Source organism: Mya arenaria, chromosome 9, assembly GCF_026914265.1.
Source record: "Mya arenaria isolate MELC-2E11 chromosome 9, ASM2691426v1".
NCBI classification, from domain to species: domain Eukaryota; kingdom Metazoa; phylum Mollusca; class Bivalvia; order Myida; family Myidae; genus Mya; species Mya arenaria.
Window position 1 is genome coordinate 72918670 of NC_069130.1, and position 19714 is coordinate 72938383.

Genomic DNA, 19714 nt, shown 5'->3' on the forward strand with positions numbered 1-19714 from the left:
ACTGATTGTCTCCAGCAGCCAATTGTAGAAACACTGGTAAATAATTACCTCGGTAAGTAAAACCACCGGTAAATTCCGTGGTAATATTACCATGGCGGTAAGTATGTTGTATAAAAGAAATTACCAAGGCGGTAAATTTACCAGGGTAAATTTTACCAAAATGTCCCACAATGCAACAGTGACGTCATTTTCCCGCACAGCTGTCAGATAGGAGGTATCTTTTTTTACATAAATATGAACGTCCACATTCCATTTTTATAAAAAAAATCTAAAAGGCAGGTTTAATGACAAAATTCATTAAATCGGTCCTACAAGTTACATGGTAAATATTCAACAAAACAGAACAAAGTAACTTATAAGCTACTCCTGTGGCTGATCAATAAAACACATGCAACACTTTAAGGGGTAGGTTTATTCTGAATTCAGGGGTGTTTCTCTTTACTTCATATAAAACGGTCAACGAATACCCAGAAAAATGTGAACATTATTGCAATGATATGCAAGTCATAATGACACAATGTATCTGAATAATTTAAAAAAAACAGATATTAACTGACAAGAAATTATACTTGCTTACACAAATTACCAAAAAAAAATATCTTTGAATAAAATTTAATGGCATCTTCCGTTTTTCTCACGCTGACACCGAAGGAATTTATAGTCAGTTTCAACTTGTCATAGAAATGATGCACTGACTTTCATAGAATTGATTCTCATTAAAGTGTTCAATAATTCATAATTTAATCTAATATGTACCTTTTTTTCAGTATTCCATGTATTTCTTAATTAAAGCTGTGAGTCCATTATTATATTTTAAACTGAATTATTGCTTAAATTAAGAATATATGTTAGCAAACACCTCTGATTCTTTTAATGTCAATACAATCACATATTATAAGTGTATTAAGTCTTGATCTTTTCTATATCTCCTATGTGAAATGTCATTTCTTGAAGAATTCCATTTATTAAATGCTGCATCCAACCACTTTGAAAATTCATAAGATTATTAAACTACATGCGACATTTGTATAATTTATCAGTTATGCTTATTATTAATGACCAAATGATCTTGAATCTTTTTCTTTGATCTTGTTTGTAGTATATATATATTTGTATGATTATGTTCCTACCAATAGGCTTGCAGTAGTCTCAACTTGGCACTAAAAGTGCAATCATGTATAATTAACTTAATGAAATTATTTTTAGTGTCTGCTTATTTATGTCATCATTGTTTCTGTTTAAAATAGAATAAAACATGATCTCTTCAGTTATTGTCAGCACTATTTAATAGTATTTTTTAACTATTTAAAAACTAAGCAGTCCCATTGTGGATGTCAAATTTAGTGTTAAAAGTACTTACTCATATAGTCACCATATTTCCATTTTACAGGAGCATAAAGTCAATATACAAGGAGTGTAACATTTATTTTCTATTTTCATTAAACTATAAATGGTCTTAAATTCAAAATCAAAGTCAATTCTTATGTAGATACCAATAACCAGAATCAGCAAATGAATGTTAAACAGCATATAATACACTAGCGGCTCCATGTAGTTCATTTTGTGATGTTTTTTTGACGGCACATTTGTCATATAACCTTGGTCCTCCACTGGTAGCAATCTAAAAAAAAAAAGAAAAAATATTTTGTAATCATTAAAATTATATGTTGTCTGTGAAAATCAGCTTCATATCTTAAATGGCTGATTAATGAATATTTGGCGCAGATATGAAATTATGCACTCTTTTTTTTGGGCGGGGGGGGGGGGGGGGGGGGGGTGATGGCGTTCCCTAGAGGCCAATGTTTCTATAAATTTGAAAGGTAAATTAACAAGAGCGTCGGTAAGAGATGATGGCTTTCACAATAAACAAACAAGTTATTAATATTTTGCTTTCACTAAAATGACAGTATACTGATAATTTACAAAAGAAAATATCATCTTATTATTACCTCACTGCTCTTGGTGTCTTTAATCATGTGCCTGTTAAATGTTCTAACATCACACTGGCTCTGCTGGCTTTCGCTGATGAAAAGCCTAAAATGATTATTTTTATTCATTATCACAATTATGAAATGGTTGTGTACAATTGAACATAAACATGTTTATCATAGAACTGTATATGTCACAGTACTGGTATAATTTATATACATTTTAACAAACTCAAAGTAACATACTTGGGTATGTTGTCATACCACAGCTGTTGTGTTTGTCAAATATACAGTAAACCTTTATATTATCAATGCACTTTACAGTATTTGGTTAGCAACCACCCAATTGTGTGCCTCTCTATATAAAAGAAAACTGTAGAAATACACTATAGACTGAGGTATTTTTCATAGAAAATGACGTCATAGCTGTCATTTATTGTTGAATGTTTACAGGCGGTTCAATTTGATTGTAAATATTTATGTGCAAAATACTCAAAATATGTGCAAAGTGGGACACATTTCAACAAAGGAAGGTCAAGACCTACAATCAAGTGTTGGTCTCGAACCATTTGCATTTAATTTTGAAAGATTTTGGAATTATTTAAACGCGAAACAAGGTAAATACATTCTTAAACTGAAGATTTCTTGTGTCACCGTTTTTGCACATGAAACTTGTTCGTTGAAATATTTCCAAAGCATTTATTTGTTTACACAGTGGTTATTGGCGATTTCTTACCTCTGTATTCCTGTCTTCTATTGATATGGATGAAATGGAACAGTTTTCTATTCACGAAGTTTCAATTTGTCTTTAAAATCGACAAAATGAGTTGTGAATCGAGCGCTTGTTTATGTCTGGTCGGCCATCTTGATTCTGGTAACTGAGACGGTAAATCAATTTACCCACCTCTTGGAGGAGGGTAAATATTACCGCGGTAAATAGCTTGGTAAAATCTTAGTTTAGTTTTATACAATTGCTTACCGCCAATTTACCAGAAAAATTACCGCCGGTAAAATATTACCCTGGGTAAATCTGTTTATACAATTGGCTGCTGGTGATGATGCAGGGACAAATGGCTCAACAAAGGAAATGGCAAAACAAAACACCAAAACTGAAAGATTCATGACAACTGGTAGTGCTTTCATATCTGCGGTGGCTATATGATATAGAAAATGCAGGGATAGCATGAAAAATTATGCCCATTTTTTATAATTTTTTTTACTTTAAGTATCTGTTTTGAAGACTAGATTTGGCATAAATTTAAGAGTACAGCACTTTACCATTGTCTACAAGTTGCTTATTTAAATTGATTTGTTATAAATCTCACCCCTTTTAATCATTTACACACAAACAAGTACTACCTAGTTGACAACATCTTCATTCTTCTGACATACTGGGTTCAGAGCTGCATCTCCTGGATTCAGATTGCAGGACTAACTGCCAGGGGGAAAAGCCGCAGCAAACTGCAGCTTACTGGCACATCATAATCTGCAAGCAACCATATAGAAAGTCATAAACTAATAATTATGCAGAAAAGTTCATGAATTCAACAATTTCAGGACAAATTTTATGAAATATATAGTCTTTTAGACATTTTGCAATCAGTTTTCAACAACTCAAAGGTAAATCTCAACTAATTGACCTTACGACAGCGGCTTCTAAGCCACGCCCCCTGATATCAAGGGAGCGAACTCTGTCTATGTCCGTCAAACAGAGGAAGTAATGGCGTCTCGCGTCGTTTCGCTTTCCGATATTCCTGACAAATTATCATAAATGTGACATTACAATGCGAAAAAAATAGAAGTCAAAGGAATTTGTAACTGGCTGCTACATCGGAAGGCTCGATATATCTTTAGAAAATGACGATATCTAACATTTACGGGGTGAAATCTATCCAAGTCAGAGAAAATCGGATAGCCGCAATGTTGTCAACATTGACATCGATACAAAGGAAAAGGGTGTGTGTGACGCATACTGTAAATGCAAACAAGGGTAAGTTTAACTAACACCGGTCCTTCTTACAGTATTGTTGAAACAAAGATCCGGAAATGACATTAAATAACAGTTACATGCCAGCTATACAGTATAACCTTGTATTCTATAGTATGAGCAGAAATGGTTTATTGGGGTTATGCATAAAAAGTTTCAGTTCTAAGCGATTGAACACTCCCCCATATGAATAATAATGTAATAGTTGACAAGTGACAATCGTGGGTGATACTAATCTGTAACTTTTGCATTGCTCAAACATTCACATGCTTTGATTTTTGTTCTTACAGAAATTGTGGAACATGTTCACACACTCTGGCTGTAAAAGTAGACCTGGGAGGAAAAGTGCCCCCGGTGTGGGGCTCGAACAACCACCAGAACACTAGCCCGGCGCTCTAACCAACTAAGCTGATCGGGCAGCTGGTTCTAACCCACACACACTACCCTCCCCCCATTTACCGGTTAAGGCTGGTGGAGGGTCTCCTGCTATTTACCGTTGACACCATTAAAGTATTCTGATTGATGGAGATAAGGAAGTCCCCTTATTATTGTCTTCAACAAGCCTACCGCCACAGGGGACCTAGCATAAGACCAAAAACCGCTCCCCCCCCCCCCCCACACACACACATGATATTTGCCAGTCCAGGCAATGTCAACCGCAAGAGAAAACCAGTGATGACAAGTTTTACGAATAATCGGTAGGACCTATTTTAAAGCTTTTTATAATATTTAGTTTTACTTTGCTGTACAAAAGTAATGGACTATTTGTCCAGAGAAAAACAACAACCACAAAACATTAGCTATTATCTTGTCAATATTTCATTATGATATACATGTAGAAAGCAAACATCAAAGGCAGTAGCATTTACAGCTAGTATTAAGATATTTAACAATACATGTAACTGATTTATTTTAATATTGGCATCTTTTATTTATTTCAGGAAAGTGTGGTCTTTTGAAGAGAGTTCTTGAGGTTGTTCAGCATGTTGTTTTGATGGATTCTTGGAAGGATGTACCTCTATGATGATAGCTTCAGTTCTGGAGTATAACACCAGTTGTTGCATATTTAATATCAGATTTATTAAATACATTGTTGTTTTGCAAACATTACTTAAACTTTGATATTTCTTTGGTGTTTATGTATGATATTGTAGGTGAATATCTCTTTATTGCAATGGCAAATATATTTTAAAATATATAGCATTAGCAGAAGTTATTTTTCACTGTTAAAGCTGCACTTTCACAGATTGATCACTTTGACAACTTACACAGGATTCGATTGCATTTATCATATTTTGGCTCGGAGAAGTTTGCTTTGTGATTTATATATGAGGTCTTAATTTAAAGAATGCCAAAATAAGCCGATTCTGAGACAAAAAGTGTCAAACTAGAATTCTGTGAGAGTGCAACTTTAAGAATACTGTTAATCGAGTGTGCATGTGATCCGGACTCTGAACATTGGATGAACTATCATTAAATATTGTAGATTTACGTAAATGGCCCAAAATATAAGAATAACAATGAAAATATGTACATGTTTGACTTGTTCTGTATTCATAATAAGTCTAAGTCTTTACAGCACATGTTTGGCAGAATCAAGTTCTAATGAACATAATAATTGATTTAAATATACAGTGAAATAAATTGTTTTATACAGGAAATAATACCTTAACGATTCAGACCGATCTGTTCTCGTTTTTTTTTGGTGGCTCAAATATTTATCTGAGTTTTGGAGGAGGCCTAGCTGGTGTGAGCTGGTCAAATTCAGTAGCTGCTTGAGGGTCAGTGTTTTCTTGATTGGATTTCCCGTCGACAAAGTGCTGATATGAAAATAAGAAATCTATGAAATGTGTCGGAATGACAGCTACAAAAGCCATTGTTTACATAGGAACCATACGAGTAGATGAGATTCGGAAGCATGCGATGGTTCGGACAAAAATTTAGTTGTACGATATTTCCTGATTTACTTTGAAAGCAAAGCAGTTAATAAAAACTACATCACGGTATCAACAAAAATACCTCTTTCTTGAATGAAATCAATCGTGTCCATGTTGAACCTGATATTAAATGGCCATTAATGCCGAATTGACAACACACGCCAAAGCATAAATGTACGATGTTTATAGTTTAAAAATAGTAACACTTATTTAGGTCATGCATGGACAATTTCAGTATTAAATAAATTTTGAGCGGATTGAAATAAGTAGTTTTGTTCAAAAAAATACTTTTGTACAGACGTATAGATGTTTCGCCTTTGAACGATCTTTCAAAATTTCCAAGTTCAGCTGTTGATGAGGTCTTCCACAGAGTCTGATACAGCACTTGCATTTTTCTAAATAACTCGCTGGTTTCGAATACGGAACAAATTGGAAGCCATCTTTAGTCGGCCTGGCTACCTTGTATCCGAATCAGAAGTGCCATGACAACACCTTTTTACCATAATACTTAAAAAGGCGAGGAATTGCCAGCGCATGTATATGACGGACTCTGGTCAGTTTGACGGACAAAATGGCGGATAGCAACACGGCTTATCAGCCTTACATTCTGATTGGCTGATAGGACCTGTCAATCAAATCCTGTCGTAAGGTCAATTGAGTACCCTGATGCATTTTAAGAAAGCATTGAAACCAGACATGCTTTGAATTTCTTCTTACTTGGAGATGGTATTCTTTTCTCGGAAATCCTTGCTGAGAGACTGTAAGGAATTTCACTAGCACTGGTTCTTGCCCTTGAAAATACCTCCCTGGATTCTGGAACCATTAGCTGGCTTTAAAAATAAACAATAAATTAGTGTTTTCAAGGCCTTTTGAGTGAATTTAGGTGTGTGTTTTTATGCATGAATGAATACAAATGAATGACTGATAGTATGAATTAATGAATTAATAGAAGGTACCAATATTTCTTTAAAATAGGGATCTCATTGTGTTGCTGTGATTATTGAAGATTTTTTTCTTGTCCATCAGCTAAAAAATCATATGCACACTAAATAAAACTTCATTCTGCATCATTTTTATGTGAAGTAAGTTTTGTTTTATTGCTTATAGAATCTGCAATTAATGTAATGTTTGTTTAAAAGAGCAAACAGAAAGTGTGAATAGATGCACAATACAGACCATCAATACAGTCAACAGTTTCATTAGAACACGACATTAGCTCAAAGCTGCGCCAGAAACGATTGACAAACAGGATGAACGAAATTCATTTAGGAATGGAACAAACAGTATCAATGAGGTTATATGACCAAACTTACCCACATTATGCTACATTTTGGATAAAAAATTCATTATATGATCTAAGGGACTCTACACCAGATTAGCACCTAAAAAAGTTTTTTTCTGTAGTGAATCTCAGGACAATTCTTTAATAGAATGTGTTACGCTTTGATATCATAATTGAAAAAAAAGTACCAAAATGTAAAAAAAATTGTGTCGGAGACCAGGTTCGAACCCGTGTCGCCAAAATTGCAGTCGATCTCTGTATCCAGGCTGAGCTACTTAGGATTACACTAAATATTATACCTAACTTGGTAATATCACATGATAACATCAACTAGCCAATCATGCATAAGGAATGAATTCTACTAGGAAGACATTACCCAGTAAACTTTTTTAATGGAAAAATAATAAATAACTGCCTAACTTGAATTAATTGTAAACTAAGTTGTACTTCAATTACCGTAAATGACTGGGTATTAGACACACTTTTTTCCTCAGATTTCAATGTAAAAAAATGCCTGCATCTTATAACCAGTAACAAGCTTTTGAACTTTTTTTCTGAGGTTGATTTTAAGCAGAGAGTTTGTTTAGATTTATGTAGAAAGGGATGTTACTTGCATCATATTGATCGAGTATATACGGGTTAAAACGGCAGTTGAAGATCGGGATACGGTATATCGTAAGACATTTAAAATTAAAAAAAATATATATTGTACAATTAATATTATTACAATTATTCAATATTATTTTGAATAAAACAATAATAAAACATGCATATAAAAAAGCAAAGTTGGGTACTTTCAAAATATTTTTCGTCAGATGTACGATAAGGTGTGAAAAATTTGCACTGCCTCATTAACATACCAATCCTACAAACTGATGCGATAATGGTCTTGTTTTTTCGCACTTTTCCACGTTCTTTATTCTTTTCTGTAGGTGTTGACGATTTGAGAACAAACCTGTACAATATTAGGTTTTTGCATAACTTCACTTCATTCTCCACAGTTTATTGTTTACGATATACTGTCAGAAAGAAATCATACAAATAGTCATAAAAGGTACTTTTCAGTGCAATCCAGAAACAAACTCACAGTCACACTAAGTACATTTCAGTGCCCATCCTAACATGAAACGAATAAAAATGAAACATATTTGGATGGCTTTAAAGATAACCTTGCCATTTTCACAAACATTTTTTTTTCGTTACTGTCAACAAACATGGTGGCTAAATGGGCCTGAATAGTAGATGACCCCTTTTGAGTTTAGGGTCATCCGTTCAAGGGTCAAGGTCACTGAAGATTGGCCGACAATTTTTTCTATGCGTCCTTCAACCCAAAATTCAGATTTTTCACAGATTTTTTGCCTGCTTCTAATACCCCCTATCGTATTATACCCAGTCATTTAGGGTAGTAAATTTCAATGCATTGCACACATAAGTAATAAGTTTATGTCACTTTTAAAGTACTAACAAATTACCACATGTTGTCATGTTGGTGTACACCAAGAACAGCTCGGCTGGGTGAGCAGCTTGGTGGGCGGGCTGGTTGACCGGTTCTTCACCTTTTCCTCCTGGGCCTATTTAAAATGATAAGAAAGTAAAATAAATGAATGCACAAGACCTACCCAAACACACAAGAGCCTATACAACAGACTCAATAAACACATCTCTGGCATACAAGTTTGAATTGATGGGTTCAACATTTAAGTGTTCCAACATGACCAAAAGTGGCTCAAGACAGGTGAGATGAAGCCAGTATGTATCGCAACATGTTACTTTGCCAGCAAGAAGCCTGGAATTGACAACCGGCCATACTTCATTGAACTGCGTGTGAGAGTACCTAACCATATGCGGCGGCCATTTGCCTGTTGGCATTTGTTGGTCCTTTTTATTGAGCAAAATAATGTTGTTGACATTTTTAAAATTTCCTCCATTTATATTTTGGAATATAAAGTGTGGCTTTCTTTCATTAGTTACCAGTCTTTGGACCTTTTCCAAACATTTGAAAGTGAAAGAAGGTTTTTTAAATGTCAGAAATATATAAGAAAATTACATAATTTATTATACATTAATTTTATGTAATATTTAAATTTCATACTCAAACACAAAGATTCTATGCTTAAGCACTGTCAACTTGCCAAATTGCAACCAGATATTTGTATCATTTAAATTAAGAATTAATAACAATTCTAAATAGGTTCCTCTAAATCAGGCATGAGACCACAGTTATTTTTAATGTATGTTTCATATAGACACTAACCTGACTATTCACTTTAAAACAGTCCTAATTGAAAACCAATTAACATGCTGCTGTAGAACAATCCAAGACACAAAACTTAACAACTTAGGCGCAAAGTGTCCCCTATCAGTTTATAAAGCCTTGTGAAAAGGATGAGCGTGTCTTAAGAGAATTTTCATGAAAACTTTAACAAATGCTACAAATAAATCAAAGTTGAATAAGTCACACCAGCCCGTGTGATAGTGAAAATGGTGAAAACCAGTAGAGGACTTATAACAAGAAAACATAGGTTGAACAATCCTTTGTCTCACTTTCTTAAAGCAATGTTTGAAGTTGCAGACAGATCTTAAAGCATCCAAAAGGTATCTAGTCTCTAAGGGTGTTCTATGATTTGACTTTTTAACCTAGTTTTTGAACTCAGGTTATCCAGTTTCAAACATGACATAGACTTCATAAACACAAACATTCAGACATAGTTTTCCGGTGATCAAAGAGAGAATGTAACCTCTACAGACAGTTCAAAAGATTTTCTATGATTTGACCTAGTCGCCTGGTTTTAGACCTCTGATTACCCAGTTTCAAACTCTACCTAAAGATCATCATGAATAACATTCATAACATGATAATAAATGTGACCTCTAGAGAGTTAACAAACTTTTCCTTCAATTTGACCTGGTGACCTAGTTTTTCACCGCACATGACTTCGAACATGGCCTAGAGCTAATCAATATATACATTCTGACTAAGTTTCATGAACATACAGTCATAAATGTGACCTCTAGACTGCTAACAAGCTTTTCCTACGACATGACCTGTTGACCAAGTTTTTGACCGCACATGACCCAGATTTAAACTTGACTTAGAGATTATTAATAAAAACATTCTGATCAACTTTCATGAAGAAACATTTATAAATGTGACCTCTAGATTGTAAACAAGCTTTTCCTTCAATTTGACCTGGTGACCTAGTTTTTGACCGCACATGACTAAGATTCGAAATTGGCCTAGAGCTTATCAATATATACATTCTGACTAAGTTTCATGAACATACAGTCATAAATGTGACCTCTAGACAAGCTTTTCCTATGATTTGACCTGGTGACCTAGTTTTTAACCCCAGATTACCCAATATCGAACTCGTCCCAGATTTTATTGAGGGTAACATTCTGACCAAGTTTCATTAAGATTGTGCCAAAATTGTGACCTCAAGAGTGTTAACAGTCAAATTGTTGACGACGACGACAGGGTGATCACAATAGCTCACCTTGCTTAGGTGAGCTAAAAAGGAGTGGCCTAATTAATTATTTTAAAATCAAAATCATCACGTTTATCATAAAGATTGATACTCAATATATCTTCCTTTACTTTGAGTTGCAGATCTAAATAGGATGCTTTTAAAACGGATGTATTAGATTAGATTAAGTAGACTGCCTAAAATATAAACGTAATGCAGAAGTTAAGGCTCATAATTACCCTTTTACAAATCATTGTGCAAAATTATATACCGAAGACTTAGGTATCCATACACAGAGTTAAACAATATAGTACTCGTCTTATATCACTTTTATAAGTGTGTTGTTGTTGTTTTGAGAAAAAAAAGCGTTCGTTTCTCTTATGATAAGAAAGCTTATACTTTCGGTTTTATTAAAAAAATATAATGTCTTATTTTCAGAGTATGAGATACGACGGAAAATGCTACCATGAGGTTCCTTGAAGAAGATTTAAATCTGGCCACCACAAGAGGAACACGTTGACAAATACTAGATGACTGAACAATAAGGAAGTACTCATTCTACTGTGAAGTGTACTAGTGACATGAATGATATTTTATAGCCAATATGATAATTTAACTTTTATTAATCTGCGTATTTATATTTGAAATGCAGAATAAATTCAGTAGGCTTTAGTATGGTTATTCACATTGTTTTTCAGTCCGTTAATTAATCTTTGTTTTCGCATGTAAATTATTGCGCACATAAAATTAATTAAACTCCATGTGACATATGTATGAATATCCGCCCGTAAACTAAAATTCTGCCAGTAACTGAAATTCCGTCTGAATCTGAAATTCCACGCGTAATCTAAAATTCCGCCCAGAACCGAAATTCCGTCTCATTCTGAATTTCCGCCCATAATCTGAAATTCCAACCGTAACAAAAATTCAAACTAAATCTGAAAATCCGCCCGTAACCTGAAATTCCGCCCAGAATTTAATTTCCGTCCCACCTCATTTACATATTTCGCCCCCAAAACCCAGCCGGAACCCGGCTGGGATCTGGACGGGTTCCGCCTCTAACACTAAACAATATAATATCAAACTACGCCTGGAAAATATCTCCGGAACTTATAGTTAATTACGTGTCAATTCCAGGCGAATTTTTTTGTACGGGATCGACTTCGCCTTTTCTTTGAAGGTATTTCCATACTTTACATTCTTCGCATGCAAATTCTCCTCGTCAGGAGAAAATCAGGTTAGGGTAACCGCAAAACAGCTGTTGTTTGTTGACAGGATGCACCGTTGTTATTCATTTCGGGTTTTAATTTTCAGTTTACTTTCAGTTTTCATAATGTAAAATACTCGTTTAACTGAATATCAGTGTCATAGTCAATGGATTATAGTCTTCAGTAAACAGCAACAGATTCACAGCGTCAAAGGCAATAAATATTTATGTGTGTTTTAAGTAATTCATTAGTTTGTACTCAAAACTAAATAATAATAGGGCTAAATAATAACTAAATCAGATTTTAAGTGCTAAACTTATATTAAAGTACACAGACACACAACTTACAAACATTGAACATGTTTTCGTGAGTTATTTCTTTAAATTCTAAAATACATTTCTCAGTATTCATATACTCATAATTGTCATAAACAGATAAAAAGTAAAAGAAACAGTCTGTTTTTACACAATAAAGTCATACAGTTTATAAAACCTTTTATAAGTAAAATGACTGTTCAAATTTTATCAATTCATTGTTCTTATCCACTTTGATTTCTTTAATAAAGTGGCCTGTAAAGTGGAGCTATGGACCTATAAACCATAGGTTTGTGGTCAGACGAGGTCTTGAAACGGAAACATATTTAATACACCACCTGCACTTAACCCTTACCATGCTGCAATGTTGTAAGTGTAATTCAGTGCTCACTGCTGAGTTGTTTTGAGTGAATGTTAAATATATCACCCATTGACTTTAAAAGGTTACCATTCATATGATCCTTGTTCTACAGCATTCAAACTTTCAGAAAGTGATTATGAAACATTAAGGTTTTTTTTAAGATGTTTGTTTTAGAATTTGAGTCCATAGTTACCATGGCAACACCTTCTATTCTCAAAAATTGACTTTTCTTTTACAAATACTGTCATTTTTATCATAAATTTATGTTGATCTATGAAATATACCTTTATATCAGTATTTTTGGAAAGAATGATTATCAAATTTTAAATTTAAGCAAAGAAATGAGAAAAAACAAATCTTATTTTTTGTTTGCAATACTTTTGTTCTTAATGTGGGAAGTTGTACAATATCAATGAAAAATTTGTTTATTGGAGGAAAAACAATCAAGCATTTCATGGTTCATTTCTTTATTTTTCTGGTTTAATGTCTGATAAACATAATGTTACCATTAAGCAACTTCAAAACATTGGTGATAATGTGATTCTACATGTTACCACGGCAACCAATCTTCTTTATTTGACATCCATACAACATCCAACAAATTTTTCCAGTGTTATGGTTTTGATTAACAACAATTATGAATTTCTATCAGTGTTATGGAAATCAATGTTATAATGAAACATTTTTAGCAAACAAATTCCTCACATGTTCTTATTTAAGTGTTATTATGGCCTAAGAAAGAAGTATAGTTACAAATGAACTGATGGCATAGACAGTACTACTACTAGACTGTAAACAAATTACAAGCAGTAGTCTTAGTATGAATTTAATAGTAAATAGTACTACTGAATTAAACCATGAATTATGAAAAACAGCATTTTCTTTATAAAGTTTCATTCATTTCCTTTCAACAAAAAATGGTTGCTATGAAAACATAGCAACTTTTTTTAAACATGTACACATCAGCAAAGTTAACAGTAACTTATGTCTGTAAAAATTATTTGAGACTTCATAAACACAACATGTGCCTATGGATCCAAAGTTCCAAACTATGCTTTCATATAGCATTAATTAAATATTTTAAGTGCAATCATGTCTCTTAATGAAGAAGAAATGTATGTATTTATATGATGCAACAGGTGACTCCCCCAGCAATACTCAGGAATATATATATATATATATATATATATATATATATATATATATATATATATATATATATATATATATATATATATATATCAGTAAAACATCTACATTGTTTATAATATATATATTATAACAGAATGAACTTTGAAAATAGTCATATAAAAAATTGAATACAGAGAGTTATGTACATGACCTATGTTATCAATGACAAGCAGTTGCCTTGGTTTGTCAGGATGAAGCCAATACCCAAAACTGCAATTCAATAACAGTTCTGCCCAAAAAAGCAATGATTTCTTGGGTGACTGTGCTGAATTCTATTGAAGGATTAATTATTTATCAGAAATTATAGTATGGACAATAGCCATTTATTGAAAAACTTCAGAGCATCATGACATGGATGTATGTATACCCATGTGTCAAAACCATACTGACTGTTAATACAAATTTATGAACTACAATGCAAAGTATGGTAAAAATCAATTTCAGAATAAAACAGACCATCAATAATAACAATGATGACACAGTAATTATTGGATAGTATAACATGTCATTCCTCAGAATACTGGCGTTTGTATGCAAGAATATAATCTTGGTTTGTGTGATATATTTCAAAACAAGGAACAACACAAAGAAAAACGTCACAGTGAGGGCAAAAATACACTGTCTCATGGCTGGGACGTTTCCTTTTCTCCCCTCTACTTGCAAGAATCTCCCTAACAGCAGGATTGCAGACAATGCATCTCCTTGCTGAAGGGTTGATTCCTGCAAGTTTCCTTGGGAAGTGGTTCCTAGCAGTTAACCTGTCTAACGGTTGAGATTTTGGTCTACCAGGCAACGGAGCAGGAATGGTATTACAAATATTCCCCAACTCGACAAGCTCCTCAACAAGGCGTTCCCTAAACTGCTTGTGCGTCATTGGATTCCTGACATTGCCTTTATATTTAATGTATGAGTTCAGCACAGTCAACCCAAGAATGTGGAAGAACACCTTCTTCCACCACTTCAGAACCTTCAGGTCAAGCCTAAAATTGGCAACCATCTGATCTGAACGATCAACACCTCCCATGAATTTGTCATACATAACAACACACTTTGGTCTAATTTTCTGCTTGTGGGTGACATTTTCACATGTGTATGAAGTGGTTAAGATGTACACAATATTGGAATCATTGTATTTCATTCCAGATAGTGGACCAGTACTCATAATGTATGTGTCACCTTTGTTTGCTAACTGCTTGAGTTTTAGTTGCTGGGGGAGGCCTTTCCTGTTTTTGCGACAAGTCCCAACTGCAGTCACACCAAGCTCCCACAAGTCCATAAATAGACGAGGGCTGGAATAGTAATTGTCACAGAACAATACATGACCTTGCCCGAACCTGCCACGGAGCAGATCCATCACAAGATCATATATTGTTCCGTGCTCAGATGGTAGGGAAACCCTCCTTCCAGTGTATAAGTTGAAACGCAAACAATAGCCAGACACAGAGTCACAGAGCATGTAAGCTTTTAAGCCGTACTTTATGGGTTTGTTTGGACTATATACACTGAAAGCAAGGTTACCCCTCCATGGCACCATACCCTCGTCTACTGAAATAAACTGGTGGGGCTTGTATGTAGTTGCAAACTTATAAAGAATAGAAGAATAGACAGTGCCAAGCTTAAATAATGGATCATGGCCAGGACTTTCTCTGGCAATATACCTAGCATTATTGTTGAGATGGAAAAAAGACATCAACAACAAAAAACGATCGCGTGACATGGTAGATGAAAAGAACGGGGTTGCGGTGACAGGTCTGGTAGACCAGTAGTCAGTAACATTCGATTGTCGTACAAGGCCCATGGCTATCACAATGGCCAGAAACTTCAGCATCTCCCCTCTGTTTGTGGGATGCCACTTTCGAAATCTGCAATATTTAATACATTTGATAGTAGGTTTCGTAGCTTTTAGAAATATACATGAACTGAATAACAAATTCTGATTAGATTTAAGAAATAAATACAATGCAATGTATTTTTCAGTTACAGAAATTGCATCCATTTCTGCCTTACACCAGAGTAAATTCACCTTTACATTTATGTGGTGTTTTATACTGTTTGAAACCTGATAATTGTTTATTATCATAGAAAGTAATCATTCCATTGTCTACAGTATTCATGATAATTGTTTTCATATGTAACTTTGCTCCACATTGATACCTGGAAAATGTCCCTAGTTGTCCCTGTCTGAGGTCTAGCTGCTGATTCCCATACCGGTTGGTTTCCTCCACCATAGTGTCAACTGTTTCCCCCGGGAGCAGTGTCTGGAAGTAATGTAGAGGGATTTGGCCCTCCCCAAGTCCATCAGTCAGGCCCGGAGTCCCAGCAAATGGTAATTCTGGCTGGGCATCCCGATCCCCCTCGGACCAGTTCTCGAAAGGGTCATCATTGGGTTCATTACCCTGGTGAATAAACAAAATCACATGCACTGTTTTAATGGCGGAAATCGGGGGGGGGGGGGGGGGGGGGGGGGGGGGGGATACAAACGAATTTCGACAAGCAATGGAAACTAAATTGCATAGAACTATATGTATATATACATGTATAAAACACTACAAAGTTAATATAGACAGGAGATTTGTAAACAAAAATTGTAACTGTTTCTTCCAGATAAATGTATTATTGAATCATGTATGTAATAATTTTTAAATTCAATTTACCTGGATTTCCTGGGCAACAATATCTTCTGGCTCAAAACCTTCGAAATCGCTGCCCGAGTCAGAATCAGCCTCTAACTCGGCGAAAAAATCATGTTGATCTCCTGCCATCATGCCAAAATATTGACATATGACTTGCGCATATGTAAAACACGCAACGATTAATGTACATTTTTTTATTTTTTTTGAATGAACATAGGTGAGTTTTTGGCCATGGCTTAATATTGAAGGTCATATCTTTCTTTGTGTGAAATACTTCTTTAAAATATAAATTAGTTATAAAGATATCAATAGAAATACACGTTGACAGATGTAACAGCCGACATAAACATTAACTGTCACGTGATTGTTGTTTTTCCCCCCGCCAATATAGGTCATGAAAACAATGTTAGTTATTAATGAAATATAACAGTGTCAGCAGCTTCGATCGATTTCGCAGACAAATATATATATAAAAAGAGTGCAAGCTTATTTTTTTATAATAAAATTTCACTAAATTTCAACTTACAGTCAACTTAGTGTGAGCGATAAACCGAAAGTTAATATTCCCACAATATTTTATGTTGACACCGCTGACCTAGTTTCACATTTTTTACCCTGCAGACGGACTTCTTTTCGACCGGAGATATTTCTGGATTAACAACCATACACTGGTTTGGAAATGCTCGTCATTGTTTTTAGTTCGACTCATGTGATTGTCATTACGAAAATTAATACAAATTTGCGTTCATAATAGTGTTTAAACAATAATTAAAACTACGAACACATGGGTGAAGGAATTTCATTGATGGCGGAAGTTGCAGTTGAGGAAAATATGAAAATACAATATGGAAAAACATTTGAGAGAGTCCATGCACATTCGCTATGTATCTTATAAATATCTTGAAATAAGAATTCCAAATATAACCAGGGAATATCCGTTTTTACGATAAATAATCAGCTAAATATATAGGGGCCCGTTGAACGCATACTCAAAATGGCGGAGTAAGGAGAAAATGAAAAAAAGCTGATACATAATTATGGATTTCTCTCTCACTTTACCATTATCGGTACTTAAAACTTAGTCACATGCAAGATATTTTACTTTGCTATGTGAATTTTATGCACTGATATGGTAACTTGCTCTAAAATTGGAAGTGGAAATGGATTTGGTGAGCTTCGTATGGTAATTATTACGGTCCGAAAATATCCGGACTTAGCACGGATCGGGTTACACACTACTAAGTCCGATTATATTCGGACCCCGCACGGTAAGGGTTAATATAATAACCAATGCCTAATTTTGCAGATTTGTTTGATGCTGCTTCAATTATATTATCCCGCAGTTCAATCCAGTATCTTTTTTTAGAAATGTTCTCTGTTTTCTTTACATTTTCAATCTTCTGCCATGTCAAAGTCACTACAATTTTATCAGGTACTTCAAGAGGTTCAATTTTAGACCTGACCCAAAATTTGAAATGCTCAAAAGTTAATGATGAATTACTCTTACTAGTCTAAAATGTTTTTGAGATAAGTACGGAATGAATAAAATAGTTTTCTTTTTGGTCTTTGAATAACTGCATGTGTTACTGTGAGAAATGCTGTCTTTACAATATATCCACGTTTATATTGCTGATGCAATGAAAGTTAATAGCATATTATATTATGCATGAGGACACACCTTTTACCCCGTCTTAAAAATTGCCTGCGTCCTTTCTATGCTATTAGGATTTTATCAGTTTTTCTCAAGTCGATTTCAGGCTGAAAATGCCGGAGACGAAAGCGGTAATGGTAAGTACCGTACAGTGTACACGTACCGTACAGTGTACACCGAAGAGAACATTGACTGACACTGGTAAATCACACCAGTTAACACATGCATTTGTGCTACTTTGTTAATGTATAAATTTAAATGAAATAAACAAAGAAACACATATTAGTTTGCTATTAAATTTAATATCGCATGGTTTATATTGACCTTTGCCATTTTCATGATCCCAAAAAATAAATCATCAAAACAAATATGTCGGATACTGGACTTACCGAACTACGTTAAAACACCGAAATACTAAGATAATAACCAGTGTCACAAGAAAGATATCGAAATTTGCCTAATATTGAAACAAATTAATTGATTTTGATTTAATACATGTTATAAATGTCTCACCAGCCTAAATTTTTCAGCTCCAATTTTGACATTTTTCGACTGTGTCCCATCTTTTGTATTAAAGGTTTTTACCCATTTTCTCACCATTTTTTTCCTGCTTCCTATCTATGCTAGCATCCTTCACATAGTATAATACAGTAGTAAAGCACTGGATCTTATTGCCAATTTTGATAAGTATTCAGACAGATTTTCATGTCATACAATCAAAACCTTTTCATTTATAACTGAGAACCTGCTTGCTCCTACTTTTTTGGCAAAATCCATAGAACAAATGATCAATTTGTTGTGGCCTAATATACAACTAGAAGCGCCGCAATGCGACGAAACCAGGTTTTTGTTATGGGCAATCAGAAATTATAGTCAATTAAATTGTTGTATGACTTTATCTTTACTTTTATCAAAAAGAGACGTAACTGAAAATTACTGTTGGCGGAAAACATTTTTCTATTTTTAGTAATAGTGACCTTGACCTTAGCCCCTCCCCAATCAAAAGCAATTCCAAGCTAGCTCTTCACATAAGCTACCTACACACTAAGTTTCATCAATACCTATCAATGCTAACTTATGTTATTGGGCAGAAACAATTTTTCTATTTTTAGTAACAGGCAACCTTGACCTTAGCCCCACCCCCCTCAAAAGCAATCCCAAGCTAGCTCTGTACATAAGCTGCCTACACACCAAGTTTCATCAATATCGGTCAATGCTAACTAAATTATTGGGCAGAAACCATTTTTCTATTTTAAGTGACAGTGACCTTGACCATTTTTCTATTTTAAGTAATAGTGACCTTGACCTAAGCACCTCCCCACTCAAAAGCAATCCCAATCTAGCTCTTCACATAAGCAACTTACACACCAAGTTTCATCAATATCGGTCATTGCTGACTTAAGTTATTGGGCAGAAACCATTTTTCTATTTTAAGTTACAGTGACCTTGACCTTAGCCCCACCCCCCTCAAAAACAATCCCAAGCTAGTTCTTCACATAAGCTACCTACACACCAAGTTTCATCAATATCTGTCAATGCTAACTAAAGTTATTGGGCAGAAACCATTTTTCTATTTTAAGTTACAGTGACCTTGACCATTTTTCTATTTTAAGTAATAGTGACCTTGACCTTAGCCCCTCCCCACTCAAAAGCAATCCCAAACTAGCTCTTCACATAAGCAACTTACACACCAAGTTTCGTCAATATCTATCAATGCTAACTTAAGTTATTGGGCAGAAACCATTTTTCTATTTT

General features: G+C 34.4%; 1 protein-coding gene and 2 long non-coding RNA genes across 3 annotated transcripts in view; 1 reads left to right on the top strand and 2 right to left on the bottom strand.

The window, feature by feature from the left end:
- The window catches only part of LOC128246963 (uncharacterized), a 39772-nt gene extending 36372 nt beyond the window's left edge, over positions 1-3400 (bottom strand). The window contains exon 1 of the long non-coding RNA XR_008263410.1: positions 3288-3400. This is a non-coding gene — a long non-coding RNA (uncharacterized LOC128246963). The remainder of the gene's footprint in view (positions 1-3287) is intronic.
- A 1127-nt stretch (positions 3401-4527) lies between these two features.
- Positions 4528-5448, top strand: LOC128246966 (uncharacterized). The gene is made up of 2 exons (XR_008263413.1): positions 4528-4613; positions 4857-5448. It is a non-coding gene; the product is annotated as an uncharacterized LOC128246966 (long non-coding RNA).
- Positions 5449-14180: 8732 nt separating this feature from the next.
- Positions 14181-15998, bottom strand: LOC128246364 (piggyBac transposable element-derived protein 4-like). The gene is made up of 2 exons (XM_052964550.1): positions 15830-15998; positions 14181-15537 (listed from the first exon to the last, which is right to left on the bottom strand). The coding sequence occupies exons 1-2, from the start codon at positions 15901-15903 to the stop codon at positions 14181-14183; spliced, it is 1431 nt and encodes a 476-aa protein (XP_052820510.1). The 5' UTR covers positions 15904-15998.
- Between the last annotated feature and the right edge of the window lie 3716 nt (positions 15999-19714).